The sequence below is a fragment of the Cricetulus griseus genome, chromosome 7 (assembly GCF_003668045.3).
Source record: "Cricetulus griseus strain 17A/GY chromosome 7, alternate assembly CriGri-PICRH-1.0, whole genome shotgun sequence".
Classification (NCBI taxonomy): Eukaryota; Metazoa; Chordata; class Mammalia; order Rodentia; family Cricetidae; genus Cricetulus; species Cricetulus griseus.
In genome coordinates this window covers 102,118,458-102,132,821 of record NC_048600.1, presented here as the reverse complement: position 1 = coordinate 102,132,821, position 14,364 = coordinate 102,118,458, and the positions used below count along the sequence as shown (strand labels likewise).

General features: G+C 44.5%; 1 protein-coding gene and 1 non-coding gene across 3 annotated transcripts; one reads left to right on the top strand and one right to left on the bottom strand.

The window, feature by feature from the left end:
• Positions 1-508: 508 nt before the first annotated feature.
• Positions 509-13,639, bottom strand: Coil (coilin). 2 transcript variants are annotated; one of them, XM_027426284.2, is made up of 7 exons: positions 13,363-13,639; positions 8,144-9,245; positions 7,939-8,025; positions 7,634-7,681; positions 5,272-5,341; positions 2,909-2,997; positions 509-1,447 (listed from the first exon to the last, which is right to left on the bottom strand). In XM_027426284.2, exons 1-7 carry the CDS (start codon positions 13,605-13,607, stop codon positions 1,373-1,375), a joined length of 1,716 nt encoding a protein of 571 aa, XP_027282085.1. In that variant the 5' UTR covers positions 13,608-13,639; the 3' UTR covers positions 509-1,372. The 2 variants fall into 2 exon arrangements, with proteins under 2 accessions (XP_027282085.1, XP_027282086.1); XM_027426285.2 differs by lacking the exon at positions 13,363-13,639 and adding an exon at positions 12,916-13,337.
• Positions 11,549-11,655, top strand: LOC113834997. Its single transcript, XR_003487392.1, has one exon. It is a non-coding gene; the product is annotated as a U6 spliceosomal RNA (small nuclear RNA).
• Positions 13,640-14,364: the final 725 nt, after the last annotated feature.

Genomic DNA, 14,364 nt, shown 5'->3' with positions numbered 1-14,364 from the left:
CATGATATACTTATTTTTCTAAGGTCTTACATTTTTCAGAAGGCAGCTTATGAACCCTAAACTGATTTTATCATCTTTCTGTATACTCTATTTACCAGTATAGAGAGAAGGGCAATTCATATTCGGATTACATCTGAAAATACACCCTGAGATCAACACTCCCGAGCAAAGTCAACATTGACTACTTGTCTCAATCTGTTTTCCAAGCCCTGGAAAGACACTGTGGTACACAGAGTCCTACCACTTAGGGCTGAGCTGCCCTCCTAGAGTAAAACTTATAACTACAAATCAGCACACACACACTTTGACATACCTTCCTACTATACAGATTAATTAAACAACATTGTCATTAATCCAACAGCTCCCAGATCATATGGAACTCAGCTGAACAACAGACTTTTGACAACAGATTTGAGTCAAAGCAAAGTAATAACTTTTTTGTTATGAAAATGAAAATAAACCAAGATGACTATTTGTAAGACTCAAACACAATAACTCAGCATGGAAATTGAGTTCAATATGATTTTATTTAAAAATTTGCAAAGCTGAAGGAGGGATCTACATTTTTATTAAAAGAAAGCAATTTTCACAGTTTATATTCAGCCTTTAGCTTTGCTGAATAATATCAGGAAAGGAAATTTCTGTTCAAGATCCTCACTTCAGCATGATGAACCAGGCTCTTGGCATCCTGTGGCAAGGTCACTTGCCCCCTGGTCTGAAGTTCATGGCCAGCCCTCTGGCAGTGGGAGGCTGGCTGTCCTCAAGGCAATACAACAAGGTAGTCTTCCCACTGCCCTCTACACAGGACCCTGAGAATCCTGTATTTTATAGCTGGAAAAATATGAAAGGATTCCTTAACTCATCACTTGCAACAAATCCAACTGTACTAAGTCTTGAGGATGACAAGTATAAAATGCTCTAAATGCGTGAGATGCTCCAGGCTTAACAGAACAACTCACGTGGTTAAAAAATTAAGTCAAGAAACATGCCTTAGTATTTTAAATGCGATTTAAAAAGCAAAAACAAGATGCACAGCACGGTCTTCCATGTGCACTGTAAACTCCTAGTGACGATTGCTACTTGTGGTCCAAGAGGTGGAAGAGAGCAAGCACACTGCCATTCTGGTCTGCCCACAGGGATGTTTTCTACTGGGTTACTGAATTTAGCCTGAGAGAAATAAAGATCCACAAACTAACACCCATGTTACTCTAAATGATGAGGTAGATTTTTTTTTTCTAATATGGTAAAGTGAAGATAACAGAAAGTCCAAAAAAAAGTTCAATCTTCTTTTAAAATTTCAGGCTATGATCATGGTCACAAATACTACTTAGAGACTGCCAGACGACGAGGTCAGAGGTTATGTGCAGACACGCTATTTACTTGAGATGCTACTGGAGGAGTCAATAATGAGTCTTGGATCAATCAACTCTTTCCAAAGCACAGTGATCTGAGGGAAAAACACAAAACATCCAACTTAATCAATTCAATCTGATGTCACATAGATTTTAAGCTAAAAATCGGAGGCTAGTAAATTTCTGTGAAGAATGGCTGAATAATAAGAATAACTTCAATACCAGCAAACTGAGTTTAATTACTAGATTGGGTGGTGAGAAGGAGGCTACGAGTTATCAGAAGGATTTGCCTTATAGACAGGCAGCTCTGGGAGCTAGATGGGGCCTAGAAGCCGGGATTAGGTGACTGATTTCCTTTCTGTGCCACTCTGTAGTTCCTACCCTAATCTGCCTACGACAGGAACTATCACATAATTTACCAACAGAGATGCTTCAAGCACTTGGTGAGTGAGTGATGAGAGCCATCTAGTGTCAAGAAAGGGAAACTACAGGTTTTCTGCTTGCAGTTTTTCCTAGGAACATTATTTCAGCAAAAAAAAAAAAAAAAATCATACAGCTTAAATATTGCAAACATAGACGTATAGGAAATGGTACTGTCATAAACCCTTAAGAATGTGTTTCTAGGAAAAATTCCCAAGAGGCTCTTCTACCTTAAAAGACACAGGCAACACACAGTCTGGTTGGGTCTCAACGGGCTCAGAGTTCAGATAAAATAAGAATTTTCAGCACTGAAATATAATAGCAAAATAAGCAAAATGTCTAAAATATAATCTCAAAGAGGGGGAATTGTCTTAACTATAATCAGGCCAAGAAGTTACTGCCAGCAACTGACTGCTGGCTCTGAACAGAGGGAAACACACAGCCCACGTACTCTCCTGTACCTTAGGGCTGGCAAGATGGCTCGGCAGGTAAGGGTGCCTGCTGCCAAGCCTAGCAGCCTGAGTTCAATCCCCAGAATCCACATGGTGGAAGGAGAGAACAGACAACTGAAAGTTGGCTTCTGACCTCCACATGTATGGGGGCGTGCGCACACCCACACACACACAATAAATGTAACTTAAACATTATTAGAGGACAGAATCACCATGTTTTATCATTCTTTATGCCATCTCTGCCACTTAGGTCAGGACTGGGGAACCTGAGGGACAGTAACAACTGCTAATGACTGAGGCTTCTGAGGTCATGTTTCTTCTTGATCTGAATCTGGTCATGTGGCTAAGCTCAAACTACAGGAAGGGCTCTCAGGGTACTTGGTAATAACAAGTCTGACATATGCCCCTCTCCTATGGGAACCTACACAACTAGAATTTCATCCAATGCTATGCTTTTATACAAAGGCAGTGTTGGTGTAACCTGTCATGTGGGTGGGCTCTGGGAGGCTTGTGGTAGCTCTCTGCTTTGGAACTTGGCACTTGCTTGCTATTCCACAGGAAGACTAAATACCCCAGAGCCCCATCCTCCACAGTCCTAACACAAGCAGTTGGGGAAGCTGCTATGCCAGGTATCACACCCGCCACCTCCCCAATCAGTCAAGCGTTTAAGAGCGGCTGGCCTACCCTCCTCTCCTGTGTCACCGCGTACTCCACCACCTCCGTTCCATTTTCATTGTGATAGACCAAATCAAACTTGCCAGGTTCTTTCAAAGCTGAAACCAGACGGTAGGAAACAGGTAAGTCATTTCTGAGGTTAAATGTTCCTCAAGGGGATTTCAAACCACTGGGACATGGTGTGAAGGCTAGAGACAAACAGGAAAGTATGGCGTACTGCTATACAAGACACAGACAGCCCTGTGTCAGCAACAGGATTCTCTTACCATTATCAGAGATGAGCTTCCCTTCGTCAGAATGGCACTGGCTTGAAAAACCCACTGAGTACACCCAATATAAAATGTGCAACCACAAGATAATCCCAAAAGATAATCTTTGTTTCACAAGGGAAGGTATGGAATTTTGAGGTTTTCAAAAAACCATGTACACCTAATCTCAGAAACACAAGCAGGCTTCAGCCTTGTACAATAACGTGGGATCAGAAAAATGTTCATACAAGCTGAAACCATGCAAACAGTCAGTAATTGATGGGCAAAACTATGATCCTCTGAAAAATCTTTTTAAAATAGTCATCAAGTCAGACGGTGGTGGCACACACCTTTAATCCCAGTACTCGGGAGGCAGAGGCAGGCAGATCTCTGTGAGTTCAAGCCCAGCCTGGTCCACAGCATGAGTTCCAGGCCAGGCTCTAAAGCTACAGAGAAATCTGTCTTAAAAACAAATAAATAAATAAATAAATAAATAAATAAATAAATAAATAAATAAAAATCAAGCCAGATAGTGGTGACACATGTCTTTAATTCCGGCATTTGGGAGGCAGAGACAGATGGATCGCTGTGAGTTCAAGGCTAGCCTGGTCTACAGAGCAAGTTACGGGACAGCCGATCAAAACATTGAAATTCTCACCAGGGATGCAGCTCAGTTGGTAGTGTTTTTCCATCATGCATAGAGCCTGGGGTTCAATTCCTGGCACCCCATAAATCTAGGCATGGTTGTGGCCATCTGTAACCCTAGCACTCGGAAGAATCAGAAATTCAAGGTCATCATTGCCTACATATGGAGCTCCATACAGGGATCTCCAAGATTCCAGCTGAAAGTGGAGGAGGAGCAGTGAAGGGCTCAGCAAACAGTGCTTGCTGCACCAGCCTGGAGACCTGGATTTGGTTCCTCAGACCCACATGGTAGAAAGAAAGAAAAACTATTGCAAGTTGTCCTGACCACCTCATGCGCCCCCCCCCAACACACACACACATACCATGCCCAAACACCACACACAAAACACATGTTTAAAAAAAAACTGGAGGGGGGGACACAGGAGACATTAGAGGGGGTGGAAGAGGGGTAAAAATGATGTGAATACAGTCTCATATATGAAATTCTCCAAAAAAACAAAACAAAAAAACCTAAAACCAAAACAAACACACCAACAAAACCCCCAAACTTTAAAAATTCTTTTTTTTGGGGGGGGGTTGGGGAGCGTTTCAAGACAGTGTTTCTTTGTGGCTTTTGGAGGCTGTCCTGGAACTAGATCTTGTAGACAAGGGTGGTCTCGAACTCACAGAGATTCGCCTGCCTCTGCCTCCCGAGTGCTGGGACTAAAGGCGTGCGCCACCACTGCCTGGTTCAAAAATTCTTAATGTATGAAGAAATTAAAACAAAACTAGCAAACTCACATTGTGTGCTTGGATCTTTAAGAGCAGACACTGAAAACTAAAGTGTTCACTTCTCTGTAAGTGGGCTGATGCTGCCTGCTGCAGCTTTCTCACCCCCTTCCGTGCCTTGTGGGTGGGCATGCACCTGTCAAAGCTCGGATCTTCTGACACCATGCAGCAGCTCAGCTCTGACAAGTTTCTTTTGTCAGTTTGTTTTGTTGTTGTTGTTGAGACAGGGTTTCTCTGTGTAGCTCTGGCTGTCCTGGAACTCATTCTGTACACCAGGCTGGCCTCAAACTCATAGAGATCTGTCTGCCTCTGCCTCCCAAATGCTGGGATTAAAGGCGTGCACCACCATCCAGCTTCCTTTTGATCTTTTATAGCAGATCTACGCAAACAGCTGAATGGCAGTTTTTCTTTAGCCTCCCTGAGTCAGCATTCAGTTTAGATTTCTTAGAAGTAACCATTTTTGCATTTCATGTTTACTAGTATTTATAATCTCCTGCCAGAGTGTATAATGACAGTGATAAGTACAACCAGCCCAATGTCTCGATCCAAGGTGCACAAGTCCCCAGGGCTACAGTGTGCTAACAGGTAGTGGAGAGCAGAGAACGGCACCTAATCCTGAAGCCAGGCGAGTGGAGGCCAAGGGAGAGCACAGCTCAGAACGCAGTGAGTGGTATGGAGTCCAAGGCTCCACATTTGTTTCTAAGGACTCACCTGGTAAGTCTGAGAGGACTTCTATATCCACTTGCTGGGTTTCTGGGTCATGGCTTAATATTTTTCCTTCCTTCCAAAAATAAAAGACCAAGTCACAGCATTATAACGTACTAAAGGTCAGTAAGTAAGTAGACTGGAAAATGGCTACTTTTATATAAAATAAATTTATCTCAACAAATCAACATGTAGGGAAATAAAAACAAACAATGGAGAAACAAGCACTCTACCTGACTATACAGAAATATTGTGGGAGGTAAAATAGATACACGTTAGTCATGACTGACAGATACCTACAGCACTTGGCAAAAGGAAAAAATTGTATCAGGGCCCCAAAATTGATGGGCTGAGGGGAGGAAAGTAGACTAAAGCAATGTGTTCAAGAGAGAACTAGCATCACAGCTTTCATCGCGAGCTACACATAAACAGTGGTGCTTCGGTTCCTAGCATTGCTGGGGCCACTCTAAAGAATGTAGGGGGACAGGAAGCCACTTTGTCATTGAAAAAGTCACAGCTGCTTCTTCCCAGGTCTCCAGGTTTAAAAGCTGGTTCCCAGACTCATGGAGATGTCCTGAAGCTGGGTATGCTGGTGCGTGCTTGTAATCCAGGCAGACAACGTGAGGGCTATGATTTGAGGCTAGCTAAGACTCTGCCTCTCAAAAATTTAAAAGGTGGGGGGCTGGAGAGATAACTCAGTGGTAAAGAGCACTGTCTGCTCTTCCAGAGGACCTGGGTTCAATTCCCAGCATCCATATGGTAGCTCACAACTGTCTGTAACTCCAGCTTCAAGGGCTTTGACAGCCTCACAGACATACATGTCTTTCTATCATGACCAGCCCACCTAAATGCCTGCCCAGGGATTTAGCTTCTGATCATACTTGGGCACAATCCCAGCACCTGGCTGGCATGTCATCAACCCTCACCTACAGAGTACCCCCCAAACCTTAGCTCAGGCACATGACTTCTCTGGTCCTGTTTGTTGGGACTCATGAACCTACCTGAAAGCAACACCCAATAAACCTGCATTTATCTGCTTTTAATCTGGTCTTTTGCATCAGCAGAAACATATCAAACACCAAAACACATAAAATAAAAATAAATAAATCATTTAAAAAAAAACAACTTAAACCAGGCATAGTGGTATGTCCTTTAATCCTAGCACTTGGGAGGCAGAGGCAGGGGGATATCTGAGTTCAAAGCCAGTCTTGTCTATGGAGCGAGTTCCAAGATAGTTTCTTTGTGTACAAAGAAACCCGGTTTCCAAAAACAAACAAATACTTAAAAAGAGGACCCACTGCTCTGCCCATATAGGTGGCAATGGTAAGACAAATGGGCAGCTTTGGAGTCATATAGTAAGGCCAACCGATGAGCTCTTTTTTGTTGTTGTTCTGTAAGACAAGGTTTCTTTGTGTAAAAACCCTGGCTGATCTGGAACTTCATTTGTAGACCAAGCTGGTCTCAAACTCACAGAGATCCACCTGCCTCTGCCTCCCAAGTGTTGGGATTATAAAGGCATGCGCCACCACTGCCAGCTAACTCTTTACTGCTGAGCGGTCTCTTGGGCACCACCACTCAGATCCTACCCTTTCTCTCTGGGCACAGACAAGAGATGCTTTTTATTTACTTACTTGTCTTTATGTAGCTATTTATTTCTTTTTGAGACAGGCCCTGAGTTTGAACCTTGGAAGCACAACAGTCCCTGTACTCCACGAGGAGCTAATCATCCTTGTCTTGTTCTCAAGTGTCAGCGACAGAAGACTGGGGGACTTCACAGTGACACTTGTAAAAACATCCACAGGACTCTCATCTTCCTTTATAACATTACTTACCAAAAATGTCTATTATTATCCATGCAAGTGCTATTCAAATCTATCAGCAGTTCATTTTTTAAAATATTTTTGTGTATGAGTGCTCTCTCTATCTGCATGTACACCTGCTTGTCAGCAGAAAGCACCAGATCTCATTATAGATGGTGTGAGCCACCATGTGGTTGCTGGGAACTGAACTCAGAACCTCTGGAAGAGTAGTCAGTGCTCTTAACCACTGAGACATCACTCTCCGGCCCCATACTTCATCTGTTTAAAATATTCGGAAACAGAATCTCCCTATGTCAGCCCAGTTTGCTTCAGTTTCAAAATTCTCCTGCCTCAGCCTCCTGAGTGCCAGGATTAAAAGGTGGATGCTGCTACACTGAACAAGTTTCTGACATAGTGACAATTTAATCTTTTCATTTTTTCTTTTTAATGAACTAGCTGTGAACTCCTAGGCTCAAGAGGATATCCTGCCTCGGTCTCCTGAGTAAGGTAGACAATAGGTACACTCCACCACACAGCTAACTTCATTATGTTCATAGAAACAGTCTTACCTTGTAGTCAGAGACATCAGGAGAGTAGTCCGACGTGAGTTCCAAAAGCTAAAAAAGAAGACAAAGCCTTAGAGTCCACAACTCTCCCAGACCCTCACTCTCTTGGGCCTGCTCCCTCCTACCCCAGGAATGGGTGCCATGCAGAGGCACACACCCCCACCCACCTGATGCCCCACCATGACTTCTGACAACGGCAGACAGTTTTTGTAGACATTGCTTAGTAAGATTCACTAAGTAAGTTTCATGTGTTTGTGGGGGGATGGGAATCTTGCCTTTGTTATAGTTGGTGCTGTTTTAACATATACCTTAAATGCAATCTTTTCACCGACTTGAGGGGCAGCTGCCAACAGTGGCAATAGACTATAGTCCTTCTTGTGTGTCTCTACAGGATTCTGGAAAACAGTCACATGACTCGGTTAACTGGTGAAAAAAGAGGAACCCGTGGCATGCCTCGGAGCTGAGATACACTCCGTGGGGAAAGGGAAGCCAACTCAAACAACGAATGGTTACCTGGATCACAGTGGACGAGTTTGTTAGGATGTCATTTAACTGTTTCTGCTTCTGACTCTCAGAGCTTCTATTTAAGATACAGGAGATAGCAGGCCCTCGGCCTCGACCTCGGCCTCGTATACCCCGGCCCCTCAGCCCCTTCCCCAACAAGAAGTCCTCTCCTCGACCCCATCCTCTTCCCAAACTGGTAGGGACAGGCACACTTGGAGCAGGACCAAGAGCTTGCCTGCCTCTGCTGGAGTCAGAAGGCTTCCAGCCCATAACACCCGAAGTCTGCAACGTCAGCCCTGGACACCCTTGCCCTGCAAAGAGACCGGCTGTCTTTAAGAAGTCTGAGGCGCCTTCAGAGATGTTCTTGGACACCAAGAACTGGTCTTCCGACTCGGAACTGGAGTCTGAACTGGATGACGAGGTTCTGATGGCCTTGCCCTTGCCCTTGCCGGAGCTGAAGGGAAAGGCGGGCTTTGAGGCCTGTTTGTTGACAGCTGCCGTTTTTGCAGCAGGTCCATCGTTCAACAGCTCAGCTGAGAGTTTCTCTGAAAAGGTGATCCCCGACACTGTGATATTGCAGAGGCTATCACTGACCGACTCTGGACAAGAATCAGACTCTGACAGGTAGCCTGAGCCCCCTTTTGGCCCTGCACTACTTTTCCTCAGGGCTTTAGTGAGGCTGCTTCTGGGGGAGCCCTTGGGCAAGCAGTTCTGTGGGCTCCACTCCTTGGGCATCTGCGTTTTGGGAGACTTGGGTGCCTTGGTCTGCTTCTTATGTTCACATTTCTCCTTTTTCTTTGGTGACTTCTTTCTGGCCTCTTCCTCCTCCTCTGCTGGGCTGTCTGTCACTTTGCTTTTTTTCTTGCTTTTCGTCCTCCCCACCCCCACCTCATCTGGAACAGGTTTTGTTTCCAGGTCTAAGGCCTTCTCTTTATAGCTGCTGTCCTCTAGCTTTCTCCAGTGCTTCTTGGAGCACTTGTAACCCAGTTCCATTTCTTCATTGTCCACCAACTTAAAAGCCCGCTTCTTTGCTTTTCTGAGTAGAAAGTTAGAGTCACCGCCATTGCTTACTATGAAATTCTCAGGGAGTTCTCCATCTTCTAACTTAACCCTGTCAAGAGAAGACAGCAAGTAGTTACATACAGCCAAGACTGCAGATTGTGGAGTTTAAGGATGAAAGACGACACAAAATGACCACAACTCTTTCAACGGCTAGTTTTGTTTCGTCTTTGTCGTTTTGAGACAGGGTCTCACAACTTCACCTTAGATGGCCTGGAACTTGCTATGGAGAACAGGCTGGTCTCCAACTCACAGAGCTCCACTGTCTCTTCTTCCTGAGTGCTGGGAGTAAAGGTGGTATTATCATGCCTGGCTCATTGTGGCTAGTTTTAGTAACTTAATAGCTACTGTGTCCCACACATTTTTTTTTTCCTAACTTAAACATCACTGACAAACTAGGTAATCTTTCATTTCAGAGGTCGCAAAATCTACAACTCAAACAGGTACCTGCCCAAGATTCACAGCTGGTAAGAAATAGGAGGATATTCCAACCTTGGCTTGCCTATCTTCAAAACTCAATCAGTTTTTTTTTTTAACAATATAACATTGATTTATTGATAATTTCATACACATATACAATTTATTTCAACCATATTCACACACAAACACTAGCTTCCAACTTCTCTCAGACACCCCAGCTTCATGCCTCCTTTTTCTTAATCCACAATCTCTGTACTATATGTGTGTGTTAGCCATTCTAAAGGATGAACCCATTATCCATCCAGTTTTGCTCTAGAATGAGTAAAAACATAAACTGAACCTGAGTGTCTACTAACAGTTAAGTAAATAGGGAAAATGTGGTGCACATATGGATAATGGAATATTACTCAGCTGTAAAGCAGGTATATCATTTGTAGCAATATGGAGCTGGAGGGCAGGTTGCTAAATTAAATCAGAAAGACAAATACCACACATGTTCATTTATATGAAGACTTTAAAATAAAAGATCTCAAAGAAGCAGAAAATAGAATAAAAACCTAAGGAGGTTGTAGGGGAAGGTAAGACAAACATGTACACTGATACAAAGACTAAATTCTAATGTTCCTCCATAGTATAGGACAACAATGGTGGACAACAATTATCGACAAAGAGCTACAAAAATTTTCTTTTTTCTTTCTTTTTTTTCTCTTTCTCATTCTTTCTTTCTTTTTTGACACCACTGGTAGCTTTGGGTGGCTTTAACTTGGTATGTAGACCAGGCTGGTCTTGAACTCAGAGATTTACCTCTCTCTGCTACCTGAGTGCTGGGATTAAAGACGTATCTAGAGAGGACTTTTAATGTCCTCAACATAAAAGAGAAAAAAATGAAGAAACAGATATGATAATCAATTCTGTTCTGATCATTACATATTATATATACATATCCTGAAATGAGTCATTGCACTCTACAAATATATAAGATAACTATATGGTAATAAAACATTTAAAGCTGGGTGATGGTGGCACACACCTTTAATCCCAGCACTTAGAAGGCAGAGGCAGGAGGATCTCTGTGAGTTTGAGACCAGTCTGGTCTACAAGAGCTGGTTCCAGGTCAGCCTCCAAAGCCATAGAGAAACCCTGTTTCGAAGAAAGAATTATTTAATTATTATTAAAATAATAAAAGTGTTTTCCTATTTCTGCTTAGATTCTGAATAGTTACAGTTACCTATATGATCCATGACAGTTTATAAAGGTTAATTTTATGTCCACCTGGCAAGGCTATGGGGTGCTCAGCTCAAACATTGTGTCTATGACTTGTCTGAAAGAGTTTCTGGATGAGATTCCCACTGAAATCTCAAGAGTGAATAAAGGGCTGCTTGTTTCAAGACCCCTCTCTGCTGCAAGTACCTATGACTTTCCCTTTCTCCTTTCTTTCTTTTCTTTCTTTCTTTCCTTCCTTCCTTCCTTTCTTTTGGTTATAGTTTTCGAGACAGGATTTCGCTGTATAGCCCTGGCTGTTCTGGAACTCACTCTGTAGACCAGGCTGGTCTCCAACTCAGAGATCCACTTGTCTCTGCCTCCCAAGTGCTGGGATGAAAGGCGAGCGACACCACCACTTGGTGATTCTATTTCTCTCTCAGCTCTAAAGAGGTGTTTGTGTGTGTGTTTGTGTGTGTGTGTGTGTGTGTGTTTTCAAGTACTCCAGGACCAGAAGAGACTGTTGGAAATCCAACAGCTGGACATACAGGTGGTTGTGAATCACTGCACATGGCTGCTGGGAACCAAACTCAAGTCTACAGAGCAGCCAAAGCTCTGAACTTGCCAGTCCCTCTACTTCTCAGTATATCTCACTTGCCATTCCTCACTGTCTCACTCATCATTCTCTGTACTGGTGAGCTGGTGAACTTAGCTCTGACTCAATAAACTGCTAATATGCTCATTTTGGTAGTACCCCTACTAAAACTATAGTGACACAGAGAAGACTCACATGGTCCCTGTACAAGGATGACTGACAAATTTGTGAAGCATTCCATACTTTTTATATCACCCCCTCCAAGACTCAGGAAACATCAAAGGGAGGGGGGAGGATAATACAAGGCCAAGAGGAGACGTTCCTGATGTGATACAGCACTGCACTCATGAACTCACTGGAGGAGGCTACATGTCAAGAGCAGTACAGGACTGGGCCTCTCAACATTTCATCTGGATGTGAGGTGTGACAATGAGACCCCACCCCTCCCCGAGGAAGGGACCATTAAAAACAAACGGGACTAAGAAAGTAAATGGTCTCCCCGATGCCTCAATCAATAGAGTGCCTGCTGTACAAGCATGAGAACCTGGATGTGAGTACCTGTACTTAATCATAGCACTGAGGAAATGGAGACAGAGACAGGCAGATCCCTAGAGCTCACTGGCCAGGCCAGCCTAGCCTGGCTCCCTGTCTCAGAAAAATAAGGTGAATTGTAATTGAAAAAGGCACTGGGCATCCACCTCTTCATAAATTTACACAAATGTGCACACACAGTCAGTGCATATGTGCACATCCACAAACAAGACACAGACATATATACACACAATTAATCTGTCAGGAAAGACCATTATAAGGAGTGAGAAACAAACAAACAAACAATAATAAGACCCCAAATTTTCACATTTAGTTGCTTTTCATTAATTTAAAAAAATGGGGATTTTATTTACTACTTTTTTCTTTAGTGGGTTATCATGTAGGTACTGGGGCCTGAACCCTGAACCAGGGTCCTCTAGAGGAGCAAACAGCGCTCTTAACTACTGAGTCATCTCACAAGCCCGCACATGGAGGTTTGTTTGTTTGTTTGTTTGTTTCTATGATCTACATCATTTACCAGCAAGGTTCACTTCAATCCACCTCTCTAGCTCCCTGGACTGAATCTATCGCCTCAAACATACTAGCTAGGCAAGCAATCATTCAACTACAGAGCCACATTCTCCGGCCCACAGAGGTAACATTTTTCCAGTGTAACTGTTCATTTGAGGCATTTAAGAGCAATTTCCCCTCTGCTACAATTATTACTTGTAACAGTTTTCGTCGTTGTTTTTGACATCATTGTAAGAATGCAATTTGGGCTGGAGAGATGGCTTAGCAGTTAAGATCACTGCCTGATCTTCCAGAGAGGTCCTGAGTTCAATTCCCTAAAAACCACATCGTGGCTTACAACCATCTATAGTGGGATCTGATGGCCTTTTTTTTTTTTTTTTTTTTTTGGTTTTTCAAGACAGGGTTTCTCTGTGTAGCTTTGGATCCTGTCTGTCCTGGAACTCACTCTGTAGACACCACCAGGCTGGCCTCGAACTCACAGAGATCCACGTGCCTCTGCCTCCCAAATGCTGGGATTGCACCACCACCGCCCAGCCTGACGCCTTCTTCTGACATCCAACACGTTAAGAAAACAATACTATCCTTTCTTCCTGCTTTGGTCTCCTGCACCAAGCGCAGCCCAGAGAAGGCGGGTTTGTGGCACATGTGGCACGCGCGCCACGCGTCCGGCACACAGCCCTGGCCTGGAGCTGCCGAGCTGCTCCAAGTCTCGTCCCCCTGCAGTGAGAAGCGTCCCAGGCAAGGATGCTCCGGCCCTGGCTGGACCGCTCCGGGTCTCTGGCGTGTGCCTTTCTGCAGTTAGCTCGTCTCCCGGGGCCGAGGTCGCGCAGTGCAACGAGCGCGCCCCCACCCGCACGGCCCAGCCGGCCCCGCGCCGCGCGCTCCCGCACACCTGAGGCAGTCGTTGTCTCTCACCAGGCGCGCGCTCTCGGCGGGGGGCAACAGGCCCCCTTCCAGGTAGAGGCCCAGGAGCGCCCCGGAACTGAAGCCGAAGCGCTGGCGGATGAGACTGATGAGATCCGTGACAACTCGGCATCTGTTCAGATCCACCAGAAGCCAGAAGACTGTGCAGTGCGGCGTGGCCGGCGGCGGATAGTCAAATTGAAGCCGTAGCCTAACCGTCTCGGAGGCTGCCATCTTGCTCGTGCTTGACGGAAGCCGAGAGGTTCCACCGGGCTACGGACAGGCGTGCTCGGCTGGCGCGCGCCTCCTACAGGCGCCAGGGTGTACTGCAGGCTCCCATCGTGAGCTCTAGCTACTACTCCATTCTTTTCTGAGGTCTGAATATCTGCCACGATGTCTCCTAAGATAGCGGTTCGTGTATGGGGGGAAAAAATAGGGCCTGTAAAAATAGTAAGCAGCCTAACCCAAAACCCTGTAATAGGATTTTTACCTTTATGACAAAAAAGGTCAGGAATGCACAAAATCCACATTTGGTGTTTGTCCAGGCAGAATCAGAGGGGTTCTAGAGTTTACGTGAGAATGACTAAAACATACAAAAGCACACGTCCTTCGGGCCTCAGGGGTTCTGTGTGGCCGTGACCAGATCAATCGTGCTTTCCTTATCTTGAGGCAGAAAAATCGTGATGGTGTTAAGGCACAAGTGGAGAATCAGAAAGTTAAATGAATCTGAAGCTTTGTAAAATAATTAAAACAAAGCTTCTTCTCTAAAAACAATGATAATTAAAAAAACACGCGTTGGTGGCACATGCCTTTAATCCCAGCACTCGGGAGGCAGAGGCACCTGGATCTCTCTGAGTTCGAGACCAGCCTGGTCTCCAGAGTGAGTGCAAGGACAGGCTCCAAAGTTAGACAGAGAAACCCTGTCTCGAAAAAACAAAAACAAAAACAAAACAGTAACCTTGAGCTGGAAATATAGCACAGTTGATAGAGT